Raw genomic sequence first — 25,361 nt, 5'->3', positions numbered from 1 at the left:
AGTTTGCCATCAATCCCTCTCTCCCCACCTTGTGCAGGCTCTCTGGTAAGTGCATGAAATGGTATGTGTAAATACACCTGCATACACATGCAGCTGATGTAGACAGATCAGGATCTATAAGGTTTCAATGGGTTACTCGGGTTACTGCGTTACCTCCTGAAGATACGATTAAGAAAGGATTGCTTTTAACAGTTATCCTGTTCCCCAAGCTGGACTATTTCCCTTCATAGAAGCTTTGAATACATGCATTTTTCTCTTTTTTTCCTCACCATTCGTGCCATTTCATCCACTGTCCCATCTTTAGAACAACCAGACTCCCTTTACACTGCAGCTTGAATCAGCAGTTGTTACATTTACACACGGCTTTTTTCCTAGCTTGTCTTTCCTTTGAAGGGAAGGTGTGAGCACCTTACCTGAGAGCACATGTTGTATGGGATTAACCGCAAGCAAGACGAGAACACAGCAGTGAAGTTTGGTTATCAGACAGGCATGAATTGCATGCTGCAAGCACCAAGCTCCTTCACCAGCATTTGCTGCTGGGACGCCCACACTAGTTCCTTCCACACTTTTATTAGCCTCTTCTATCAGATCAAAACATTAAGCACGTAGCAGCAACCAAGTACAATGCAAATTCTGCTGGTGGGGTTTTTTTTTCCCCCTTTTCCCACCCCCTTCTTTTGGAGGCAAGTTAATATTTCAGCTGGGACAGGACATCCAGGCAATTTGGTTTCCCAGCTCACTGGGGAGGTCACCAGGGCCAGACACTGTGACTGTTCCCCACGCCTGCATTGGGGACTGGCCAGGCACCTGTTCTGTCTCCTCCTTGCTCTCCTCCTTCCAGTAAGGTGGTCTCACCAGGATCCTGAGGACTACGCCAACTGTAACACACCAGTGCATTTTACCCTCTGTTGGAGGCGGCAACCTGCTCGATCCTGCGCTGACAGGCGGCTCTCTGACCAGCCCCTTTCCTGCAGGAGAAAGTGTGAGAGGTTGGGGTTGTCCCAGAGCTGTCACTACACGTGGTGAAAAGCAGAGCGTGTTGCTTAGGTAAAAGTTTTATTGGAAATTCTTTGAATATTTGAAGTACATTGGAGACTATTTCCAAAACAATATAACTTTTAGGAGCCTTCCCCTTCACCCAAAATACCAGCAGCTACATACATTCTGTCCTTGATATAGAATTGAGCAGGCAACTGCTAAAATAAACAGCCTTCATAACCCAACTTGTGGCAGGCCACAGCAGCAGCTAGATCTTTCCTGAAGCAGAGTATTTGCGCAGTGGTCTGGGAACTTGGAGCCTAGATGTAGCAACTATGTGTTGAAACTGAGGAATGTCCAGAAAAGAGGCACATAACTCAGTCCTAGAGAATCTCTTTATCGCTGTGGGCCATCCAGCTCAACACTAGCAGCGTATGTTGGCAAATTTCCAGCCTTTTGAAGTTAAAAAAAAAAAAACCCTGTGCCATACTGACATTCTGCCTTGTGAGATGTGGGAGGTATAGCCATGTTAGGAACTGCATCAACAACCAAGCACAGCTAGTTGGCTTGGGACCATTGGGCCAGGCTTAGCAAGAACGGCATGCTTTCTGCCAACTCCCGAGCTTGTCAGCATGAGAAGAGGCCAGCAGTAGCTCTGCCTAGATGGAGTTCAGCCAAGTCTATTCTTCTCTATGAATACAGCGTGAACCAACAAATGATCGTATCACTCCCCCAGGCACAGCCTGTATGTTAAGAGAAAGGCGACAGCAGCCACCTCCCTGTAAGCTACTTCCTACAAGGTGGCAGACACCAACTTCCAAAGCAGAGGTGAGAGCCAGCCCATCCGTTACTTCCCTGTGTTCCTGCACCCTTCTGTGACCCTTTCCACCTGTAAAACAAGGTGGCTCTGGCTGTGGGGGTCAAGCATTTGTTAAAGCCCACGTAACTTAAGCCCTCTTGAGAGCTGTTTATCTTGGAAGCTTTTGTAAATGTCCGTGCGTCTTATTTTGTAAGGACTAAGCAAATTCTATGTGAGGTTGCTGAAAAGTTGAATTGGTTGAGTAAGCTCAGAAGGTTCTGGTGGGGGTAGCTTTCCTTCAATGAAGCTCTTACGTACAGTTTTAGAGCTCACATGGCCTCCCACCGAACACCTCGCGCAGCAAAAAAGTTGCAGTTCACAGCATCATGTTGCTCTGACCTTACAATAAGCTCTGTTCCAAACTTGGCTCCTTACTCTAGCAGTAGCACAGAAATAGTGTTCTAGAGAGGAGGTGCCTTCCCCCGTCAGCTGCTAGCAATCGCTTTTGATTAAGAATGCAGCTAAGTTGAAGAAGCTGCCACATTGCACTAACAAGAAGGCTGGTTACTCAGCCACTATCAGGAAATAAAGATGGTTCCTGAGTACTGAGGTAACACACCCTAACTTCTGGAGAAGGGGGGGGAAAAAAGTGTTTTAGGACAGTAAGGGCAGTCTTGCAATTGCTCGCTCTAGTTACACCCGGAAGGAGAGAACCACAAGACCTACCTTATCTACATTTCTATTTAGTGTCACTGTCTCTCCTCCCACCCTTACATCAGGCAGAAGGCACGCCACAGCCCAGTCGACCACAGAGCGCTGCCAGCCCGTCACGCTGTTGATAGCCAGATCATTACAAAAATAACATTTCAGCTCATCAAAAGCCAGCTGATTAAAAAGTACCATAAGCTCCTGAAAATGTGCTTCTTTAAAGAAGCTGCCTTCTGAATGGCTGAAGAACACTGCAGATTCATCCGTGCCTATCAGAATACAGCTTTTTACCAAGTCCCTGCCACTCCACTACTCTGGTGTGTGCGTTTCATTCTATCACTGGGCCCTGACTGGATGTAATGGCCATGCAGTCCCCAAAAGAGAGTATTATATTAGAATAATCAAATCTGTCTTAGAAAATAAATATCTCAGATATTTTCCTGCAGAGAGACCAGTCTCACTGGCCAAGGTTCCACGGCACACTTGCTGTCTGCAGTGATCCAGGGCAGAATGACCTGCACTACTACATGAAAACAGAACATATTTTAAATATAGGTTTCTTTAAAAGCAATAAATATTTCTTGATCCTTAAGATAATCTATTAACCATAAAGCAGGAAGGTTTGCAAGGGTTAGAGGAAAGAAATCTTGGACTAAGACTCCTAGTTACATAACCCTAAAGACATAGGATTCCTAGTATTTACAGTTACATTTCGGAAGCAGAGACTATGAATTCAGCATCATCACAGCTGCTACATGCAGGTGTGCCAACAGTCAACGCTGGTAAACTCAGCGTGGCCAAGTGTCAGTGTGCTCAGGAAGGAAACGTGGAAAGCGCTTCTGTAATTTCACTCCCGCCTCTCAGCCAGCATTAACAGAAGGCCTCACATAAAACGACTGTGCAGAGACCCAGTTCCTCAGAAGCAGGAAAACAAAGTTAACTTGTATTAGGCAGGTCCCAAAACGGACGTCTCTCCCTGGGCTCCAGGCACACCAAAGTCAGGATGAAATGCCCTGTTCTGCGGAATGGATGTCCCAGACTTAAAACTGTTGAATCTGCTGAACTCACAGACCCTGGAAACGAGCCAAAGCTTTCTACGCTCTAATAGGATTGGAGACTGTAGGAAAAAGTCTGTTAGCAAGAAGCTACACCTAGGGAACTTATACCATAGGACCCTTGGAGGAAGCATATGGCAACTTTTCACAAAGCCCCTCTACACAGAACAGAGACTGAGGAGAAAATTAGATTCATACACTGGAGTTTGGACTTCATGTGTCCCTACTGCAGTCTTAAATTTAAACCTGACCGTCAGCAGAAAAGTGGTCCAGAACTATGTGGTGGTATCGCTGAGGAAAATCAGTAGGTGAGCTGTATCTGCTGTTGAAGAGAGCAATCAAAGAAAGCTCACTTGATGGAAGGAACTAGTCAAAGTGAGGCAAAAGGCAGAGCATGGGGCAACAGAGATATTTGTCGATGTCATTCTCCAGGATACTGTGAGGAAGAAGAACCGCTGCAGCAAAACTGGAAGACAGCTTCACTGCAAGGTTTCTACAAAGGCATCAAACTCTTTGACATTTTTCTCATGGACTGCCAGCTTCTCTGGTAACGAGTCCTGGAAGGGTGAAGAAGGGTGCAGATCAGGGCTCATTCACAGTGGCTAAAAGGAAGCTTTAAACACACAGGTAAAAATTCTGAGTCACACAACCCCTCTCCACTGCTCCGGGCTCCCCCTCCCACATGCACAAAGCCAGGAGTCCTCTGGCAGCATCCGGCAAGTAACCCTGAGAAGGGCGCTCTGCCCAGGGCGTGTTTGTTCTGCAGGAACAGCAGGTGCGCTGGGCCCTTGTGCAATTCTCACCACCAGCTGCAGCACAGTAACCTCCTCGTGTCACTGCCTTTAAGTCACTTGCAGCCTTTGGTATTCATTTTTCCCCACAGTACGTTACAATGCCTGTGAGCCCGATGCAGCGCTCGCCCAGATGTGACTTTCACCAGCCACGCCAGGATTTTACCTCTGCTCAGGCTGCAAGATCAGGCCTAGACTAAGTTTGACACCTCAGGTAGGATTAGTTTTGGGGGTTTCAATGACAGCCTCAACAAGCATGTGGCAGCAGCTTTCAGCTTGAAGATGAACACACCAGTTTTAGAGGCTCAGGTGTGCCACAAACAAATTAGCATTTGACTGGAACATATTAGTGAGGGAACCCCTTTGGGCAGAGTCTCTCTTCTGAGAGGGACATGAAAGACATGGAGCTGTTGGAGCAGGTCCAGAGGAGGCCACAAAAATGATCCGAGGGCTGGAGCACCTCTCCTACAAAGGCAGGCTGAGAGAGCTGGGGTCGTTCAGCCTGGGGAAGGGGAGGCTGCGGGGAGACCTTATTGCAGCCTTTCAGTACGTAAAGGGGGGCTGTAGGAAGGGTGGGGACAATCTCTTTAGCAAGGCCTGTTGTGGCAGGACAAGGGGTGATGGTTTTAAAGTAAAGAAGGGTAGATTTAGACTGGCCATAAGGAAGATACTTTTTACAATGAGGGTGGTGAAGCGCTGGCACAGGCTGCCCAGAGAGGTGGTGGATGCCCCATCCCTGGAAACATTCCAGGTCAGGCTGGACGGGGCACTGAGCGACCTGGTCTAGTGGAAGATGTCCCTGCTCACAGGGGACTAGATGGCCTTTAAAGGTCCCTTCCGACCCAAACCACTCTGTGATTCTATGAAGATGTGACTTTTTTCAAACTGGGACTAGGGAGAGCATTATAAAGTACATATGATCCCCACAAACAGAAATCTCAGGGTTCCATACCAAATCCTCTGCCATGGACTGCGCTCCAATGTCAAAGGAGAGGCTGCTGAGTTGAGGGGGGTTCTGAAACTCTCGGTAAAATGTCCCCAGGTCCATTGGAAGAATGTCATCTTTTGAAAATGCTGGTTTCTAGAATCGGAAGTTAATGCTGTTAATTACCATTCAGAGGCATTGGTTTCCCTTTTGCCATAATCTCAGGTAAAGTCATTACCTGCTGTCACTAAACATCTTGGCATTACAACTGCTGCTGCGATAATGCAGAGTAAGTAACTGAAGAACAGCCAAGATCTGTGCTTGCCTGAGTGCTTGGAAGAGAACATTTCCTTGGAATCTGGCTCCTTTAGGCATTAAAGACAGGACACCAAGCCCAGGTGTTGGTAGGGAACCGAAGGAGTAATTTGAGGCTGTTGGTTCTGAGTATCAGTGTCTGCAATTTTGGGACTGTCAAGTTCTAGTTTGGAATCACGGGTCTTTTCTACCCCCAATGAAAACCACTCTTACATCATTTGCCATGGTACTAGCACCTGAAGCCCATCTAAGATGCAGGTATGTGAAGCACCAATGAGGGCACTTACAAAGTCAATCATAACAAAGTCGTCATGGGTGTTCCCTGTGCTGCTGCCACTGGAGCCCTCCGAGTGTAAGCTGCCTTGTAGAGGAGATTCAGCTTCTGGGGAGTCAGGAGGATTGACCTGCCCAAGAAATCAAAGATGGTGAGTAATGATCTCATGATCACATCTGTCTTTGACAGCGTGGGGGCAGTTAGAAGGTTGGACAATAAATGCATGCTACAGCAGGGGCAGCAAAACACATACTGTTATTTGCACATCTAGAGAGCCCAAGACTCAACACAGAGTTTTCTTGAAGCCAAACAAATCTGAATTATCTAGGTGGTTGTTCAAAAAACAAGTGTATTCAAGGTAGGGAATAGCATGGATGTTGTATGAGGGATGCTGAGAAGGCACATATTATACCTCTGGAAGAGGCTTACCATGGGGTCGTTATCTTCCAGCTCAACATTCTTGGGAGCAAACATGGCAAAAGGAATGTCTAAGTTGGCCATGGTCACCTGAGGAGATTCAGCAAACAGAATTTCACTAAGATGCTCTGCTTACCCAGCACAGAAAAGGATACTGGAAGTCTTTTTCAGACCTTCTAAAAATTGCCCAAGATCATGTCAGCAGTTAGACAGGAGACTGACAACCTCATTTAAAAGGCATAAAATAGAGAGATTGCACTTAGCTGACCTAATGCAGATAGATACCCTGAGGTGGAATTGCTTATATACATCTTGTATAATATTGGCAAGGATTAACCAACCGGTACAAATTCAAACAATTCTCCTTCGTCCACCCAAAAGGCCCAGAAGAGGGTCCTAGGAACTGGGCAGATCTCTAAGCTGCCCTAGCTGAGCTTAAATACTTGCTTACTGGCAATGAACTGGTCTCTTCAAGGAAGGGACGCTTGCTACCAGCTTCCCCAATTTATGAACCTGTGGTAGTGGTGGATCACTGAGAGACCCATGTGGAGTATTAAGTCTTCCATACCCAAATAGGGTGCTGGCAAAGTGGGGCAAATTCAATGCTGTCACCTCCTAAAAGGATGTTATGAAAAACAAGCCTATGACCAGGTCTTGTGGGGAAATGCAGCAGGCAGGAATATGCATTCTCTGTCTCCAGGGTTGCCCTGGCATTGGGATGCTTTTTGCTCCTCTGTGGAGGAACAGAGGGCACAATACCCTGCTTCTCCCATCTGAGAATATCTACTGCTAGTTACCTGGTTAATGGGTTTGTTGACAAAAGCTCCCACCTTCCGAATAAAGATGGTCTCCAAAAGGTCATGTGGGGAGCCACACTTCCCTTCACTGCTGTTTGATACTGTTTCTGTGTCCTCGCTGGGGGAGGAAAATAAACTAATTAGTGACTCCTGGCACGAACAATACAGACAAATCACATGCTTTACAAGACTCCTTCATTTTTCTGGGTTTACTCCTAATATTGAAAGGAGGACAATAGAAATCTCTGTCCTTGTACCACACTTTCCTCCTCAGTCGTGAGCACAGAAGGGGAATGGAACACTCGTGGAACCTGATTTTTCCTTAAAGCTGGACAAAAACTCTTTACTTGAATGAAAAGTTGCTGCCAAGTAAAATAGGCCTTTCTTTTTGGAGATGGACTTTTAACTTCAGAATGTGCACATTCGCAGCAATTCCTGTTCATTACTATTATTTTTTCAGTAATACAGTAGTCACAGATCTGTCAGGAGGTGAGGGCAAGAACCAGAATTGTATCTGTCACTCAGGTTACAAAGGCAGCAGTCTAATACATCACGACAGCCGCTGCCAGTATCATTCATTCACTGCATGGCTATTAGTTATTTTTATGACCTGTTTTTTTTTTTTCCCTACCACAGGTATTCAGAACTTTAAAACAAACAAACAAAAAAATGGTTTGATCTTCTGGCAAGAGGACTACGTGGATAGCAAACCCAGGAAAATACTAGTGCAACTATGATTTTTTTGTTTCCTCATAGTAAAATTTCTGCTTAAGTTATTTGACTCAGGCATATGTGACCCCAAGACAGACTTCACAAGAAATAGATATGGTGACCAAAAAAAAAAGAAGGATTTAGTTAGTGAGAGGGAGGTAATTTAGGACATTGTGTCCTTTTAATTAAGTTTGTGCCTAAAGTTTCTTAATAAAATAGTGAACAGAGTTGACGTAACTACAACTGGTTTTCATAACGATTCACACTAAGTCTCTGCAGAATTTAAGACTCTCTTGTGAACTTACTTCATCTTGTTGTTTTACAATCAGCAAAACCAGTAGAGAGATTAAAAAACATAAAATTGATGCTGAAGTTAAAGTTGACATAACAGAAGTTGCAAGGATGTTACAGCGACTAGCACCTGTAAGTAGATGAGCGAGGTGGTTGTTTGGAGAAAGGCACAAAGCTGCTAGTTGTTTTGGGGGCTGGAAAGACAGTAGTTACGCTACAAACAATAGATAAAAAGCTGAAAAAAAGAAGTTTTATCTTAATAGGATATATAACGGGCTAGCACAAGTGGTGAATCATCTAAAACCAACCTACCTACTAGAAGGAGTAGCTGCTGAGTAGTGGACTCCATCCAGTGGGGTGCACGTCCTCTCTTGGTCGGCTTGAGTGCCGTGTGCTGGCTGGCTGTGAATCGGGGGAACTCCCCCCTCTTTGCCTGGACCAATCAACTGAGATGGAGAGGAATGGTCAAGTTAGAAAGCTCAAAATCAGGTCCCCACCACAGTGCAGTACAGAGCAGATTCTGTCATATCGGGACTAAGTTGTGGGCGTTTTGAGATACAGCCAGGCTCTAGCCTGCATCAGCCCGAGAGAGGTGTCAAGTAGAAGGTGATCACCACAGTACAGACTTGTTTTATTCCCTTTCTACTCCACTTCAGGCCTGTTTTACACTGCAGAGCTCCCTGGCCATAGGTCCTCTGCTTCGAGTAGAGGCAGGCAGGGGGGAAATCATATCCTCTTGCTATGGAGCTTCCTGAGGAGGCAACGTGGAGAGGGAGGTATTGATCTCTTCTCCCTGGGATCCAGGGACAGGACACCTGGGAAAGGTTCAGAGCTGTGCCAGGGGAGGTTTAGACTGGACATTAGGAATAATTTCTTTACCGAGAGTGTGGTCAAACCCTGGAACAGGCTTCCCATTGGTCAATGCCCCAAGCCTGTCAGTGTTTAAGAAAATGACCTTAATAACATCCTTTAACTTGGTCAGCCCCAAAGTGGTCAGGCAGTTGGAGCAGATGGTCACTGCAGATCCCTTCCAACTGAAAGAGTCTATTCTGTTCTGTTCTACCATCGCTGTGTCAGCAAAACTGGTGTAGCAGCAACATCACAGGCAGAAAAAGACTCCTGTCAACTTTGCTCAATTGTCTGATGATTGGATGCAAATATGCCAGTACAGCTGTCAGTGTAGCCTAGGCACAGGATACACTGCTGTGCCTGGACAGCTACAGAGGCAGCGGCTTTGTATGACAGCCAAAGGTTGGAATCGGTGACACGTTCGTGCAGGCAAACAGGTCTGGTGCCTGCTCTCTTGGCATTGTTTTTCCACATGATCCCTACCCCAGTAAAGACAGGGAAGCTGAGGAGCCAGTTCCCAGCTCCTGTGCAACTTGTGCTTTCTCTATATTTACCTTACATTCTTTTCATTCCTGACAGACAGGATACGAATCCATGCACTAGTTTCAAGGCCTCTCTCAGATGTACAAGTGACACGAACGGTTGCAATGCCAGCCACGCTTGTTCTACCCTGTACAAGTACCTGGTGAGGGTGTGCAGCATTCAAGCCACCAGCAAAGAGTACAGGATACCCCATGTCAGCTGATCCAGCTCCCAGGGCAGCAGGCTGATAGGAAAGGCGAGAGCTGGAAAGCTAAGAAAGAAGAGAAAAAAACAAGAAGGGCAAAGGGAGAGGAGAGAAGAAGGGGAATGCCCCACAGTCTGAATAATCATCAGTCACTGAAGAAGCAACAGGAAAAGTCAGAGGCACAGCATTTCAGGCTGGCAGAAGGATGATAGACTTTCATTGGAATCAATAATGAAGGTTATTACTCTAAAAAGTTCTTATTGCAGGGGACTAAGTCTGGGCCTTGACAAGAATATAAGACTTGGTTCCTACACACATAGGAGGAGGCTGTGCAATGTATGCCTGACATCCAGTCACAGAGAAGCTCTGCTTGTTTCGCATACAATTCAAAAGCATGAATGCCACCATCAACTTACTAAAGAGCTAATATTTTTTTCCCCCAAAGCAACTTCATTATCAACTGTTTGAATCCATTCTCATAGCACACTAAACCAGCTGATCTTCACGGCCTCTTTAAATAGCTTCAGCCAAAGAATACAGTGCTAGTCCCATAAACATGCTAGGTAAAGAGAACTGGGAAGCTAACCCGTGATACTGCTTTAGGAATGAAGTGCTGGAAGCAGTGAAACCCAGGACAATTCCTTACACAACCCAGGGAGAAATGCAGCTGGTCGGATTAAATAAAACTGCCCTGTTTTAGCTTGCTTGACCTCAAGAGGAACACTTCTTTCAGAGCTCTGTGTGTGATGCTCCAGCGGCACCAACGCTTGACGTCATTTACAGGGGTCTGAAAGATGAACGGCACTTGGATTCACACGAGGCTGGTTAAGCTGGAGAGGGCACTAATGATGTGCATGTTCTAGGGACGCTGGCTGTTAAAAGAAAACACTCAGCGCTGTACCTTACTACCTGTGTCTTTCACTAACTATCCTTGCAACAGCTGTTGTTTGTTTAGGGGTGCTTGTCCTGTCTTTGGGAGAGCTTCATCTGCAAAGGCCTTTAGGCAGACAGTCACAATAACGTTCCTGGCCCATTTTGGTTTCACTAGCCTTTCCCATGCACAACAAACATTCCACGTTGTCAAATTTGACACTTTATTTGTTCTGTCACACCAGAACTATATCTGGCCATGTATAGCATATTCTGTTGACAACTCACTTGATGTGAAAAGGCCAGTCCCATCACTGGGACCTTCAAGGTGTCCGTCACCACAGGTGGAGGGGTCTGAAAATGTGCCTTTGTGACAGTAAAAACACACTGTGCACAGACAGACACACAGAGGAAACAAGGAAAAGAGAGAGAATGAGAGGGGGGAGAGAGAGAAAAAAAACAGAGAGAGAGAAGGACTTCAGAAAAGAACTATAAAGAGTCGGATGAACTGAATGCTAGTGAAGAGGTTTTGGCTGCAGCAGCCACACCTACACATAGAGCAGAAGCCTCAGTATTGCCAGAAACACGTTTGTTTTGTAAAGAATTGACTGTTTTCCAATCTCAACACTGGTAATATTTTAGACTCCAGTAAACACTGACAGAAAGTAACTGCCAGAGACTCCGATCCACAGCTAATTAGAATTGGTACCAGCCAATCAGCAAGGAGAAGGCTGAGCAGATGCCAGAAAAAGCCAAGAATAGGGTTTTTTTTTTTCAGAATGTACAAATTACATGTCTTTCAATACTGTCCATCCATACCTACTCCTAATCTTCTAGCATTCTGAGGGATCATATCTTGGCAGGTCTGTGCTGCACCCTTAGAATAAAGGGGACCCAGACTAAAGTGCAGTTCAAACACATTGATGTGATGAGAGAATTCTGTCAACAAGAGTGACGCTCCAGAAGTAAACGCTGTCTCACTGAGGGTACTAACGCCAAAAGGGCAATGCAAATCTGGGTCACTCCCATACCTCCTTGCCGTCATTTCCCTACCAACAGTTCCCAGTTTTAGGAAAGCTTCCTTTCTGTGTATTACCCATGGGTAACACTTTGGGCTACTCCACACCACACACAGACATGCTAGGTAAGCTCACAGGGAGAAGGTAACACCTATTCCCTTGTATCACTCAGGTTAGGCCTCATTTTTACTGGGAAGGCAGGCAGAGATTTGGACAATTTGCTTACACAACCACACAGTTTGGAGTATTTTCCCAAATATTAAGTTGCATATAGAAAGCTGGAGAAAGAAATTAACCTTTTTTTTCCTTCTAACTTACAGAGGCCACTCTGCCAAGACAGCCTTCAAATTCTAACCGTGGTAACAAAGACTGGCAGTTGCTTTATAAATAAGCACGCAGCATAAGGCAACTATGAGCCACAGGAGAAGGAAGAGTCTAGGCTCATACTTAATGTGAATCCTCATGGTTCAGTCAGTTTCATAAAGCTTTTCCCCTCAGTGACACGAAAGCTTCAAGTCCCCTGGGGAAACCTCAACTTCAGCGTACTTATGTGCGCTATTCCTGTTAAGTAACACTGGCACGAGCAAGCCAGCAGTGCAGGTTTCCTTATGAAACCTTTTGCACTTAACCCATTTTGTGAAAAGGCAGGACACAAGTTGGCCACAAACTCATCTCCTGAGCTGTCTATTGCAGAATAAGAAAAGCTTTATTCCATCAGACTTACCGTGAGTGCTGGCCGATTAGTTCAACATTGCCTGATGCCCTGTCACCCAAAATCCACTCAGCACAAAAATGCTTCCTAAGAAAAGCTCATTTCTAGCTTATTCATACAGTAGAATACATTCTGCTAAATCAGTCATATGAATTCCTCTGAAGCAGTGGAAAGACCCATAGCAAATTCTTTCAGTTTGGAACAGCATTTCAGTTATACTTCATTCTGTGTTTCACATCGACAGCAAAAGAGACTTTAGATTGTCTTTAAAGATCAGTAGAACCATCTGCTTGTCTGGACAACAAGGCAGGACATTCCTGAATATTTAAAGCTATAGGACAACTGCGAATCTGGCCAAGTCTTCAAAATAGGGAATTGTGGAGTCAGACATGTAAGCACAGTAAAGAAGGAGGAATTGGAGTTTCTGGTTTTTTATATTCAGAAGGAAACCATTTTGCATTTTAAGATTGAAACTTAAATGGAATTTGCATGGATAGGTGGAAGGATAGAGTATTAAGTCCCTAATTCAATACTATGACCCAATTTGTTTGCTGATACTTATTCCTGCTGCCCCAACTACTTTCAGATGGTGCAACAAATACAGCTTTTGTCTTTTTCCTGCTCTTCCATTCTGCAATGCAGAAAATATGACTGCGCCATAAGCATTTTCTTGATATTTCAGCATTTCTTTCTCAGTATCAGTCTGTTCCCTCTACTTATGCTGCCTGGCATCATTCTCTTGAATTCCTCTTCTGGTAGTATTGATATGTGAATGCATAAGTACACTGCCATCCTCTTCAAGTACATATCAGTCCAGCTACGGGAGTAGGTTCTTTTAATATTTCTCAGTAACCCAGTCTTTCTAGTCCCCTAGCATTTTTTTGAAATTAGTATCTAACTAGGTTTCACTCAGACTGTAGCAACATAAATAATCCACACATTAAATTTTAATTAGCAGCAGGAGGCTGCTAATTAAAAGGAAAGGAGGTTTGCACTGTAGTTGATGCAGGAGTATGCACACTATGCTAACAGTGATTGTTCTATCTAGGAGTAAATAGAGCCTGGTTTCTCTTACCTGAGACGGAGGAGAGGTTGAAAAAGATGTGGTACACACTTCTTGGGAATCTTCTACTGAAGGGCATACTGCACCATTGTCCTCACCAGCTCTAAAGCGGCAAGAAAAGAAAAGCTTTCTAACTGGAAATATTCCTTAAAACAAATAGTAAAACACACTGGGACAAACACTGCAGGGAGGTTGAGAGTATTTGGGTGGAGTTGAAAGGAAAATTATGAAGGGCTCTCATCTACTGACAGAACTGAGGAAAAAAAAGGTAACAAAACTTTAATTTTCCCAAGGCGCTCCTCTGCTACCCCAGATAGAAATACTTCCCTCTGTTCTTTTAACTAAAGGTTATACCAGCTAATGCTACTGGCTTTGGTGTTTACAGAACCATTGTCAAACAATACCACTGGTCCCAACCTCGGTGCCCTCACATGCATTTTAGAGAAGGCAAACCTCTCATCTACAAAGAGAAATTAAACTCTGATCTTTTGCCAGTTGAAATATCCAGAGATGTGTGCCTCTGGACATGTAGTTCTACAGGAGGATTACACTTTCAAATTCCCAAAGACAACAAGGTTAAACATCCTTTGTGTCCAAGTGCTTCTGTAAGGAATTTGGGAAAATACTGGGGCTTGCTGCACTCAGCCTTCTAGGTGTGAGAAGAAAGATGTCACCCTTCCTTATATGCTCAAACATGTCAATATGATTGACAGGAATCCTCCAGCCTCCCTTCCCATGCAGTCAGCAAGTAGTGGAAAAGGCTCTGTATTTGGGCATAACTGATGCCTTCACCATGGCCCATGACTTCAACTCAGTATTTCCTCACCTGTAATTGCAGGGATGCATGGGTGAAGAGCTGGGATAGGGACGGTCCACAAAGTGATCAATGATAATCCCCATGATAGGAGGGGTCCTCTCAAACTGCCTGCAAGGCAACAAGCAATGGTGTTATTGGCTGCTTCTCTCTACTCTCACCCCAGTTCATGGTGCCCTCACAGAAAACCCTTGCATCTGTTAATGGGACCAGAGCATTTTTCCTTAAAATTCAACCCTGCAACTCCAAGCATGCATCAACAATTTGGAGTTCCACAGTCTGGCTCAGGGCTACCCAAATACTCCCCTTTCTGCAAGACTTAAGCATGAGAGGGAGTATTCTCCATGAAGGAGAATCTCAGCAGGAAAGGATAAGCAGAAGGGAAAAATTCAGAGGCTCATAATATGAGGGGTTTAATAATACATTATTGTAAAACGTTTTCTGGCATGATCACATTTTCTCACCTGGTTGACATGAAGGCAAGGTTGATTCTGTAGGCACAAGACAAAGTGATGGTGCCCACTGGAGTACCCACTGTCCCAACACGTACCGTCTGGAAACCTATAAGGTTAAGGAATGATTATCAGTCTCACTGATTATTTATGTTCCATACTTTTCTCTTCTGAGGTTACATTGTCTTATTTCTATAGCGTTTCCATTATCCCTTGCAATCCAAACTCGAAAGACACATATAGAACCCACAACAAAACAGCAGCACTAGGTTGCCTTGCTGGTAGGCTTCATCTACAAGACTTCTGATGTTGCTTCCTATCTTGGTCTAAAATACTGCTCTCAAGTTCTTCTTGTTCATGAGTAGATCATGATCTCCTTTACCAGTCCTGTCCCTTACCAACATACTTCCGTACTCTCATTTCAGTTCTGGATCACTTAAGAGTCAAAATGGCAATCACCCTAGAGTTTCTCAGAGTACCACCATTATACCTGTCACCTTATGAAACAACCCTTCACTGGTGGATCCAGATAAAAAGCACATGTAAACTTCAGGCTTAATTTTTCTTATGGCATTTAGGAAGAGTAATAAATGGCTAACCAATAGAGACAACAGTTCTGCTCTAGTTTGTGTCTGTTGCCTAATCATACCTTCTCCCAAGCCACTCAGTTGCACTTCACCAAAATATATCCTGCAGGAAAAGGAAAAAGAAAAGGTATTAGGTCCACTGGGGACATAATGCAATATGTATCCTTATTACTTACTTAATTTTATGAGTTGAAAGGCTGGAATTCCTTTTCCTCTTTAGAAAAAAAAACCACACAAAAACAAAACAAAAGAAGTGGCTAGAATGTCCATCTCAAAAAACCTTCCAGCTACTTCAGAGGAAGACATGTCACATAAAAAGAAAAACAAAGAGAAAATGGTGGTCTAATCAGAAATTTCTCTTCAAGTTTTTAAAGCCTCTGTGGCAAGTCTACAGTTCAGAGCAAAAATGTGAAGTGATATAGACTCCACAGGCAGGTCTGAGTCTAAAAGCTGATACTCATCACACAATGGAAAAGATTACCTGTGCTGTAAAGAGACCTGCTCTTAACTATATGCCAAACCAGCAATGGAGGCAAAAATGAAGAAATGGCTGGGTTTTCTTTTTGAGTTCTCAGCTGTGCAAACAATAACAAACCTGAGGTTTAGAATCATATAAATTAGCTATGCAAACATGTCAGGCTTTTCTCAAAGCCGAAACCAAAGACTGGAAGGTGATAACCATGAACCACAAGCCAGTCAGATCTCACAGGCTAAACAGATTTGAAGTCAATATTTGGGTAAATAAACTGCAAGAACTACAGCAAGTGGAGCTGAGGATGCATCTTTAACATGGAATAGCAGGAGAGAGTCTGAATCTATACTGCTAAAGTATGCGTTGAAGTTATGTGCAACGCAGACAGGCATTTATCCAATACGGGCTAGACAGTGAACAATTGGAGGATAATAAGCAATTTAACCAGTGCTTGCATGTAGAATTTTTGTACTCTTCTCAACATGGTAGGCGAACAGCAATACACAGCCTGTGCTTAGTTTTTCTTTCAATGGCTCAGATGGAGGCTATAAGGTAATATATAGCCCAAAGTTCTCTTCCGACACTGATCAGTAGTAGTTAAATCCAAATATTTTGTATTTATTATCACTCATCCCTTTTTACCACATTTGCAGTTACACTGTGCAAGTCTAGAGTCTCTGCCATTTGCATTTCAAATTGGGAATTTCATATTCTGCTTTACCTGTACAATATTACATATTCATGGCCTTGCTTCCGTGAGAGTCTGTAGGCTGGAGTTACCCTGGTTATAGCAAGCAAAGACTTCAGCAGTAGAGACAGCCTGTTGTATACGGTGTATGAAACTTTGATTTCTTTGTCACACCTATAGAACAGAAAGGGAAAAAAATAGTCTTTTGTTCCCAACTAAGTTGTTTGGGTTTGGTTGTTTGTTTTTTAACTTTTTCAAAATCAAAGTCAGTCTGGGACAATTATTTAAGATCAGTTTTATCGTCAAAATTATAAAATAAAGCCCATGTGTCACTACCCATTACTGACCAACCAGCTAGGAGTCCTAATTCAATCTAGTCACCTGTTGTAGAAGCAATTGCTGAAAAACACCATGCAGCCTTCTACTAGACAGAAGCATCTTTTCAGTATTAAAAACATCTGTCGTTACTGAGTGTATGAATTCTTGTATCTGAGGAAGCATACCAGTTGTAGTGGAAGAACGAAGAAGGAATGAAATTACTAGTCTATTTTCTTGGCACCAATACTGAACAGTTGGACTGCTGCACTAGACAAAGAGGGGGCTTCCCTGCGTTCCAGGCCGCACAGCCGACATGTGCTCATTCATCACCATGCATCGGGCATGCCTCCCCATTTCATCAGCTAAAACAAACATACACACACACACAAAAGTGTGAAGAATGCACTTACTTTTCATTCATTTCTAGACACCAGATTTCCAGCTCCATGGAGTCCCCCTGGATCAGAGAAAGGATGGCAAACACAGGCTCATTTCAGAACACAAATCTTTTCACACCTCTCAATGAAGATGTTTCTCCTGGCTCCCACTTTCTTGTAATGCAACAACAGAAAAAGGTGCGCTGGAAGTCTTGCTGTACAACTTGATCACCTGAGGGAATACCTTCCTCAGAACGGCTAAGCTCTTCATGGTCTAAGAAACTAAATTTATCTGCTCTATCATTTGAGTGTTTGGCCTCAGATATTTGCAGTGAATTGCTTCTGTTAAACAATCCATTTCTTTTCATTAGTATACTACCTAACTTAGTAAACTAAGAAAGTTTTACATTGCTTGGACTAAAGGACAGGAGCTCTGGTAGGTGACTTAAGATCCAAGTAAAAACAAAAATGACATCTCTTCTGACTCAGTTCTCACCTCTGAGGTTTTGAGAGAAATCTCCACACACATGGATCGTCCAACAGCAGGGAGTTGTCCTGCCAGGGCTTTCTTTGCTTCATGAGTAACCTCTGGTATATCTTTGATTGCCAAATTGAACTGCAGAATGAAAGAGATTAATCAATTTTTTTATTTATTTGAAAAACTGCCTAATGGTACACTACAGACACACTCATAGACCCCTATATAACATACTAGGTCAGTATCATCTGAAATATTTATGAAAAAGAAAATTCCCAGATGGGCTCAGGCTTTGCATATTTGCAAATGTTTCCCTGGCTGCTAATTCAAATGTTTTTCTTGATCCTGCCATAAAAATCATGTTCCTTTTCCCTCGCTCAGTCCCATCTTCACCCACAGAGTATCTAAAGTCTCTTCAATTTTAATAAAGCCCACTACTACGAAGTCCTCAATTGCAGAGTTGCAAACTTCTGGCAGAAAAGAACTCGTTGCCCTACCCCCAGCAAATCTTGGAAACATGCCTTAGCTGGCAGGAGCTGCTGAGAGGTGTCATTTTTCTCTCCTCTAATCAGTCAGCCCTTAAGAGCCCAGAGTGGCTTGTTGCATGTGAACAACAAAAAGCCGTATCACCAATGAAGATAATTGAATATAGTAGTTATTCTATGAATAGTTATTATAGTCTACACAAAACTATAACAACTACACTGTGTTCTCAACACACGTGCGCGCGCACACAAGCAAAAACCCCAACAGTTACAGCATTGCTTTAAAAAAAAGACGACTTTACCCAGTCAGAGCCTGTTGGGGAGGATGACGATCGGGTACAGATTTTCTCTCCAAGTCGGGCCTGGACAATTACTTGTACTGTCTGGAATTGAAAGGGAAAGATACACACTCATGTTTTGAGCTTGGCAGAGCCCTCATTTCAGAACCTGAGCTAGACAAATTCCAAGGTTAAAAAAAAAAGGGGCTGACCAGGATGTAGAGGAGTAGGGTTTGCTATGCTAATCTTCAGGTCTAATCAATTTAAATTCATTTTAAGCTGACTTATCTCTGTAACAACATGAGGCGACTACGTCAATTTTGCGATCAGGAATTGCACAGTTTTCAGTAATACTGAAATAAAATTTACAGCTATATCCTGAACCTGGTCACATAAACGGAAGTCAAGACAATCTGTACATTTACAGCATAGCCATTGTCAGAGTATCTACTTATATCTATGTACCAAGCAAAGCCAAATTTTATAATTACGTATCAACATAATTGAAAAGAACATCCTGGTATTATTGCTTTTGATTCAATATAAAGATTTAGATAGGCTGAAAAGAAAGAGTGGAGTCCAACATAAAATACTAACAGTTAGATGGTTAGATGTGTGGGATAGGAGCCCAAAGCTGACAGAGGTGTGAAGTGCCTGTCACTGATTCTACAGCAGGACACTTCTGGGGAAGAAAGAGGAATTGAAGGTAGGAAAAAAGGGGAAAAGACGTTTTTCTAGTTATTCTCAGTAATCTCCTAAATTTGATATCAGCTTTTCTTGCTTTGGTCTTTAGCAAAAACAAACAAAAAAAAACCCCAAACCGCAACCTTGTTACTCTAGCCACAGCAAGTATGGCTTTTACTGAGCAAGAAAGAAGAGGCGTTTGACCACAGAAGAAAAAGTTACCTTTAAAGCAAAGAACTTGATGAACTTGTCCAGGTCCTTCCTGTCCTGGGAACCGAGATCAGTATCCATTGCATATGGCAATCTGAAATATAGCACAGGCATGGGAATGAAGTCCTCCTCCTTCAGCCTTCTGTTTGGATTTCAAGATTTCAAAATATTTTGCCATTAGAGGCTACCTCAAAAGAAATGATAAGCACCAAAGGCCCATGCCTGTCAAACTCCTAACATGCTAAGAACTTTGGGCAGTGGGCACAAGGTATAAATGTGCATGAATAGTTTATCTGGTCAGTGCAAAAGACACTAGAAAAGAAACAAGAAAGGGGGCTCACAATTAAAACTGGGTACAAGTTCTTTGATTTTGCTAGCTCAATTAAAAAAAAAAAAAACAACAACCCTGAAACTAAACCAAAAACCCAAAACACCCCAACACCACACTGGTTAGATTCTACACCGAGATATCCAGACACAGCGGTCTCTGCTTCAGAAATAAATTCAGAAATAAATTCAGTTACCGGCACTGGTCAAAACCGAGCCAAATCATTGAGTCTGAAATTCTAAGAACAGTATTCCAACGGTATTTCAGCAAATACTGAAATCTCTATAATAAACCATTGCTGGAACGGGCTACACTGCTTCTTTACTTCCCACAAATACTGCTTGCAGTAAACTTGTACAGCTACAAATTTACCTACAACCAACTGAAAAGACACATTTTTGCCAAGGGATAGGCCCAAATTCTCTGCATCTGTTGAAAGCTCTGACAACAAATACTTAGCTTCCACATTCACGCTGCCTTGTTTTTCAAGTTGCGATTGATTCTAGCAATATAATGCACAGCGCCTGAAGTGAGGCAGGCCAAGGCACTAATGAGATTTCTGCCACCATCGTGTCACATGGACTGGGCTAAATCACAATTTTTCTGTCTCTCAGTTTCTTCATGTGTAAGTTAATAATCATATAGAGACCATGGGGAGAAATGCCTTAATTAGCAGCATTAATTGTATTTTTTGCTCGTAAGCCTTCAAAGTATTAATTCACTCAATTCTTGTTGCTGTTTTGTTTTGCGACAGCTAATCAGCCTGAAGCAGCTTGTCAAACATGTATTTGTGGGAATGTGCTGCTTATCACAGAAACGTTGGTAGTCTAAGGTCAGCGAGCACGAGCAGCTGCTATGCACAAGGTTACTCTGTGTTCAATATTTAAGCAAAGACTGAACTTGCAGCAGAGTATGCTATTCATCCAAATTAAGCTTAGCAGGACAAAGGGACTAATAGCCCTGTTCACACAGAAAATATTTTATAATCTTTAATGACTATGCACATCCAGAACTTCTATTTAAATTATCTCACTTAATAGCAGTAAAGACCTATTTTAAGTAATGCTTTAGGAGCACCATCCGAGACAGGCTGCTAAATAAAAGTACTGCAATTTATAGAGCATTTTACAGAGAAGAGCACTGCTTTCTGAATAACTCTATAAAAGAAAAGCTGGACATCTAATACGGTTCAAAGTTCCTAGGCTACATTCATACTACATAGCGTTGTACTGTTCTCATTACAAATTTTAATTTCATTTGAGAACTAACAACACAAGCAATTCAACATTAGATGCATTATCAAATTATCCTTTGGATGCTTTAACCTCCTCATCAAAAGTATTATACTTTTTTCCCCTGTCTTTCCCTCCGCTAGATGGGAGTTTACAGATCTTTTCTACTGTGGGGGGGACGCAAAAGGAAGTCAGCACTTCATGTGCTAGATGTTTAATTGTTGTCGGGCTCTAACTTAAACAACATAAGCTTTTAGTATAGACACCTCCCACTAAAAAAACAATAGGTGAGAATGACCCATTATTATTCTTTTGACTTAACTAAGTAAAGCACCATAAGGGTCAAGGGGACTTGAGATCTACAGCAAAACCTGGCTGATAGGCCAATAAAATACTGCATTAAAAACATTTCATCTTTTTCTCAGCAAAGAGAATGCTGACATTTAAATACCAAGAAAAATCAAGTTAGCTTTTAATGGGAAAAGAAGTGAGAGGGCATTTCTATGTGACCCCTGGAGAAAGGTGCAAGGAAGTATATATCCTGATGTTGTAGGAGAGCTGTCAAATAAAGCACCTGTGTTTGGCTTATGGAGCTGGAAAAGAATTCTGGTATTGACTATTGCAACACACTTCAGAACTAATAGGTGTCAGGCTCACTGGTCTGTCAGGAAAGGAAAAAAAGCAGATCATCAACATGGTTCTCTGCAGGACAGAAATCAGTTCTAATGACTATATACCCAAACATCTCTAGAGGGGAGAGAAACAGTCACCACAGCTATATCTTAGATTCAGGGTCCAAAGAATGAGAGCTTCACAGTTCTGCCCTCCTGCAGAAGAATTGGTATTCTTCCTTGCGAGATCTCAAACTATCTGTAACATTCATGAAACATGGAGATTCATACTCCTACTTCTCAAGATCCAAATGCCAGCAACAGTTGACTCACCAGAGCCTAAAGCAGAGCATAAAGTATCAGCCAAGGTTTCCTGTTAGGGATCTGTAATTTCAGGGGGAAACTGGGACCTTGGAGCTCAGCTCCTGACATGTCTCAGGGCTGTCATGTGATGACCACCATCCCCTCATTTTTGCAGGAGGGCCCCTGGTGATCATCTGAGATCTGCTAAGTCTTAGGACAGAGTTCACCTTTAGAATCATTCTTGGTAAGACTCAGGACAGGCCTACAATTACAATGAACATTTTATTTACAAAAATGCCTCACTACCTTCAGGTTAGCTGCCACCAGCTGACCTGAACAGGAAGGAAATTCTTTCGACTTAGTTCCACCAAACTCATTCAACTTCCCAGGTCCTGCATGTTGCAACACCAGCATGGCTTCTTGTTAAGTGCCAGAATCTGGGCATATGTTTAGCTCTAGGAAGACACCATCTAATTTTACACTGAACAACAGCTAGAAGGAAGTAACCTTTGGTCTAGGTCAGAAACCCACAGATGACTGATTCCCCCTCAACCAAGTAATTCCTTAAGTAAACTGATACCTCACTGCTTTAGTCTTACACATAGGCTGTTTGCAAATGAAAACAAGCATCTTGGCCGTGTGGCTTTTTGCTTTGTCTCCCTGCAACATCCATTTCCATACTGTTGCCTTTACTTACATGCCTTTGTCTCCCCCTTCCTCTGAACAGAAACATCAGAGACAGATGTTCAAAGGAGAACTGCCACATGGGGGTCTTTTGACTAAAGCCTTAATCTTTCTCACAAGATTATGAGGCAGAGAAGAATGCTAGGCTTATCTAACAGTTTAACATCTAAGTGTTGCACCTTATACACCCTATCGGTATTTATACTCTCTTTCTCCAAGGAGAAGGACACATCAGCATAAGCTGATGGCACCCTATTTGCATGATGCAATGAACTGCAAGAGCCCTCCCCTTCATGCCTTGGTACAGCCCAGAGAAAGTGCAGCTACCAGTGTGCCATCCAACAGCTGCAGCCCCACTGCCTGCTAGTACCTGTAACCTGGGTGCACAACAGGGGCACAGCAGCACGAAACCCGTGCACACCTGCATTACAGTATCTGCTTCATATGGGGGGATTTAGCGTGCACATCTGTTTGGCACTCACGTACATAAATGGAAAGGAGAAGCACCTGACACGTACCAGGCGTTATTATTGCTGCTGGGGAAAGGCTGCTTCCACCATCTCCCTCCTCTGAGATCTCACTCTGAGCCACGGCTGCTACAACTTGAAGTCACTGTGCTTTCCTTTCAAACACATATTTACCAATGCAAAATAATTACTCATGCTTCCTACCCCAGAGTGAAACTGAAAAGACCAAAGGGAAGAAACAAGAAGGGCTGTCACTGTAAGCAGGTGGCTTTGGACAGCTCTTACCCCAGCTGTACGTTCCTGGTTACCTGCCTGTGCCCCCCAGGCTGGGCACACCTTGTCCCTACCGCTCTTTCAGAACTTCTTTTTTAATACAGGAGCCAAATCCAATCTCTAAGGATGTCCTGTGTGAAGCTCCAGAAAAAAAACTCATTGAATCATGCAGGTAAACAAGAAGCAAATGGAAGTTTTTGAAGCTTTTAATAGAGTGCCTTTGATAAATAGGCTTGACTGCCGAGAAAGCTTTCCTAGAACATACCCTTCAATGACCACAAAGCTTCACTGCAAGCAGGTATTTTGAGCATGTTAATAAGCAACTATAAAAAGATCTCCATAAAGACAGTGCTCTGTTTCGAGGCTAGGCCTTCAAGTCAAACTCCAGTATCCTAAAATTACTAAAATTAATCTCCATTTCACATTCTTAGTAGGTTAGTCAGAAACGTGGGGAGTGGGAGGGGGCAGGAACAGTTCTAAATTTTAAGGTGTGCCACTCTCATTCTTTAAAGTTTATGGATTTTTTAAAGAGAAGACAAGAGTAGATTCTAGCAGAAAAACTGTTTCACATAATGTAGATCTTCTGATTAAATCAACCATATGGTGAACCACAGGGCCTTTAAGTTTTGACTGATAAAGAGGCAATTTTTCCTGCTGATGAGGAAATAGATTTACTTTATAACCAAAAAATGACTTTCAGCTCAGGAAATATCTTACTAAAGCCAGCACTGCCAGCTCCACTGGCTTAAGAACAAAATTAAGTAATTGCTGTTGACCAGCAGTTACATTCTGTACTTCCCTAAGGTCTAAAAATGGTGTCAGTTCAAAGGTCCATCCTCTCAATTTGTTTGTCAGGCCAAAGTATACAGACTAAACCAGAACCTGCTTCTACCTACCCTGTACTACAACCACCAACAGAATCACCAGGTCTCAACTTCGGTGTGAATAACTTTCCGAAAAGTTGAGATTATCCAATGCCATTTCAGCGAAATAAGGTGATCCTGTATGATCCTTCCGGACATCTAAATACAGCCTGGCTCATCTCAATGACCTTATTTCTTGCCACAAGAAGGAGGGTTCCACCAGGTCAGGCCACTCCTGCAATAATGTGGAGAAGCTCTAAACTTCATCTGCATAGCCAACTAATTTTCAGCTAAGGCAGTAATTTACCATATTTACTGTGTAGCAATGTGCCTAGTCACACCACTTTTTAGATTTGTAAGGAGGCAGTTTGTAGGCTTAGTCCAAAGCGTCCCTTTTCTACCTGTTCACTGACATGAAAGGTGTCTCTGCTCCCACTGAATCAATGTTCAATTGTGTTCACAAAAACATTTAGAAATAGCACTTGGGGATGTGGTTTAGGAGGCATGGGGGAGTTGGGTTGGCAGACTGATTTGAAGATCCTAGAGGTCTTTTCCAACCTTAACGGTTCTATGATGGGAACGACTCTGGTGGTGCCCTAAGAGCCACACAGGAAGGAACGATTTGTAAACCCACGATCTTTCCTAAAACACAGAAAACTCGCACCTTAGAGGAAAACTATACAATGGACTGTGGGGCCTGAAGTTCTGCTATTTCTAACAAGCATTTTGGTTTTAAAGGACACCACCTGGAGAGATTTCAAGGGGCCACATCCTTCCCGGTTTCCGCTGACAGCCACCAGCCGTTCGGAAACAAAGCCCAAGTGGCCGTGGGGCACCGGGCCCGCCTTTGCTGCCGCTGCAACACGGCTCCAGCAAACCCCGGCCTAAGCGAGCAGCGAAGCGAAACTAAAATGGAGACACGAATGTGCAGCCAAAGGCTGCAGAGCCCCACGTCCCGACCCCTTCCCGCGAAGGGCCGCCCGCAGTGCCCCCGGCCCCGGTACCTGCGCGGGGGCGGCGGTGCTGGCGGCTCATCCCTAGCGCAGGCCCGGCTGCCCGAGTGGGGCCCGGCCGCCCGGCTCCCCCGCCGTGCCCCGGCGTCTCCTCAGCGACCCGGCGGTGCACGGGGGATGGACGGAGGGAGGGATGGAGGGGGGTGTCCCGGGCCCGGGCCCCGCGCCCGGCCCCTCTAAGTCCCGGCGGCCCCTCCGCCGTCTCCGTCTCCTCCTCCTCCTCCTCGGTGCCGGCGCCCGGGGATCTCGCGGCCGGCCAGCTCCCGTAGGGGTCGGTCAGGCCGCCGGTGCCCTCAGTGCCACGGCCTGCACCCCGCCGCCATCGCTGTTTGTTTTCATCCGCTGCTGGCGGGCGGAGGGACGGAGGGAGGGAGGGGGCAGGGAGGTGCCGGGGTGTCCGCGGCCGCACTTTCCACACGGAACCGCCGCGGCTCACCGCCCGC

General features: G+C 44.0%; 1 protein-coding gene across 11 annotated transcripts; it reads right to left on the bottom strand.

Annotated features, from left to right (window-relative positions):
- Positions 1-550: 550 nt before the first annotated feature.
- ATG13 (autophagy related 13) lies at positions 551-25,323 on the bottom strand. Of its 11 annotated transcripts, none has more exons than XM_064462612.1 (18): positions 24,910-25,322; positions 19,157-19,238; positions 18,275-18,355; positions 17,506-17,625; positions 17,043-17,089; positions 16,348-16,488; positions 15,217-15,257; positions 14,580-14,676; positions 14,128-14,226; positions 13,314-13,404; positions 10,796-10,894; positions 9,593-9,703; positions 8,374-8,507; positions 7,093-7,177; positions 6,275-6,352; positions 5,859-5,975; positions 5,284-5,412; positions 551-968 (listed from the first exon to the last, which is right to left on the bottom strand). In XM_064462612.1, exons 2-18 carry the CDS (start codon positions 19,223-19,225, stop codon positions 870-872), a joined length of 1,638 nt encoding a protein of 545 aa, XP_064318682.1. In that variant the 5' UTR covers positions 19,226-19,238; positions 24,910-25,322; the 3' UTR covers positions 551-869. The 11 variants fall into 11 exon arrangements, with proteins under 11 accessions (XP_064318682.1, XP_064318680.1, XP_064318683.1 ...); XM_064462610.1 differs by having other exon boundaries at positions 7,060-7,177; positions 24,910-25,318; XM_064462611.1 differs by lacking the exon at positions 551-968 and adding an exon at positions 1,038-4,097 and having other exon boundaries at positions 7,060-7,177; positions 24,910-25,315.
- Positions 25,324-25,361: the final 38 nt, after the last annotated feature.

This window comes from Phalacrocorax carbo, chromosome 10, assembly GCF_963921805.1.
Source record: "Phalacrocorax carbo chromosome 10, bPhaCar2.1, whole genome shotgun sequence".
Taxonomy (NCBI): Eukaryota; Metazoa; Chordata; class Aves; order Suliformes; family Phalacrocoracidae; genus Phalacrocorax; species Phalacrocorax carbo.
Note: the sequence above shows the minus strand (reverse complement) of the source record. Positions and strands in the feature narration are given on the sequence as shown.

What these genes read in the sequence shown, in the direction of transcription:
- ATG13 (XM_064462610.1), bottom strand. Translation starts at nt 19,225, where the DNA reads ATGGATACTGATCTCGGTTCCCAGGACAGGAAGGACCTGGACAAGTTC. An exon ending in ATGCTGCACACCCTCACCAG is followed by an intron (nt 8,508 to 9,592) that starts GTACTTGTACAG and finishes TCTCCATCTCAG; the next exon opens with TTGATTGGTCCAGGCAAAGA. An exon ending in GCAGCTACTCCTTCTAGTAG is followed by an intron (nt 7,178 to 8,373) that starts GTAGGTTGGTTT and finishes TTCCTCCCCCAG; the next exon opens with CGAGGACACAGAAACAGTAT.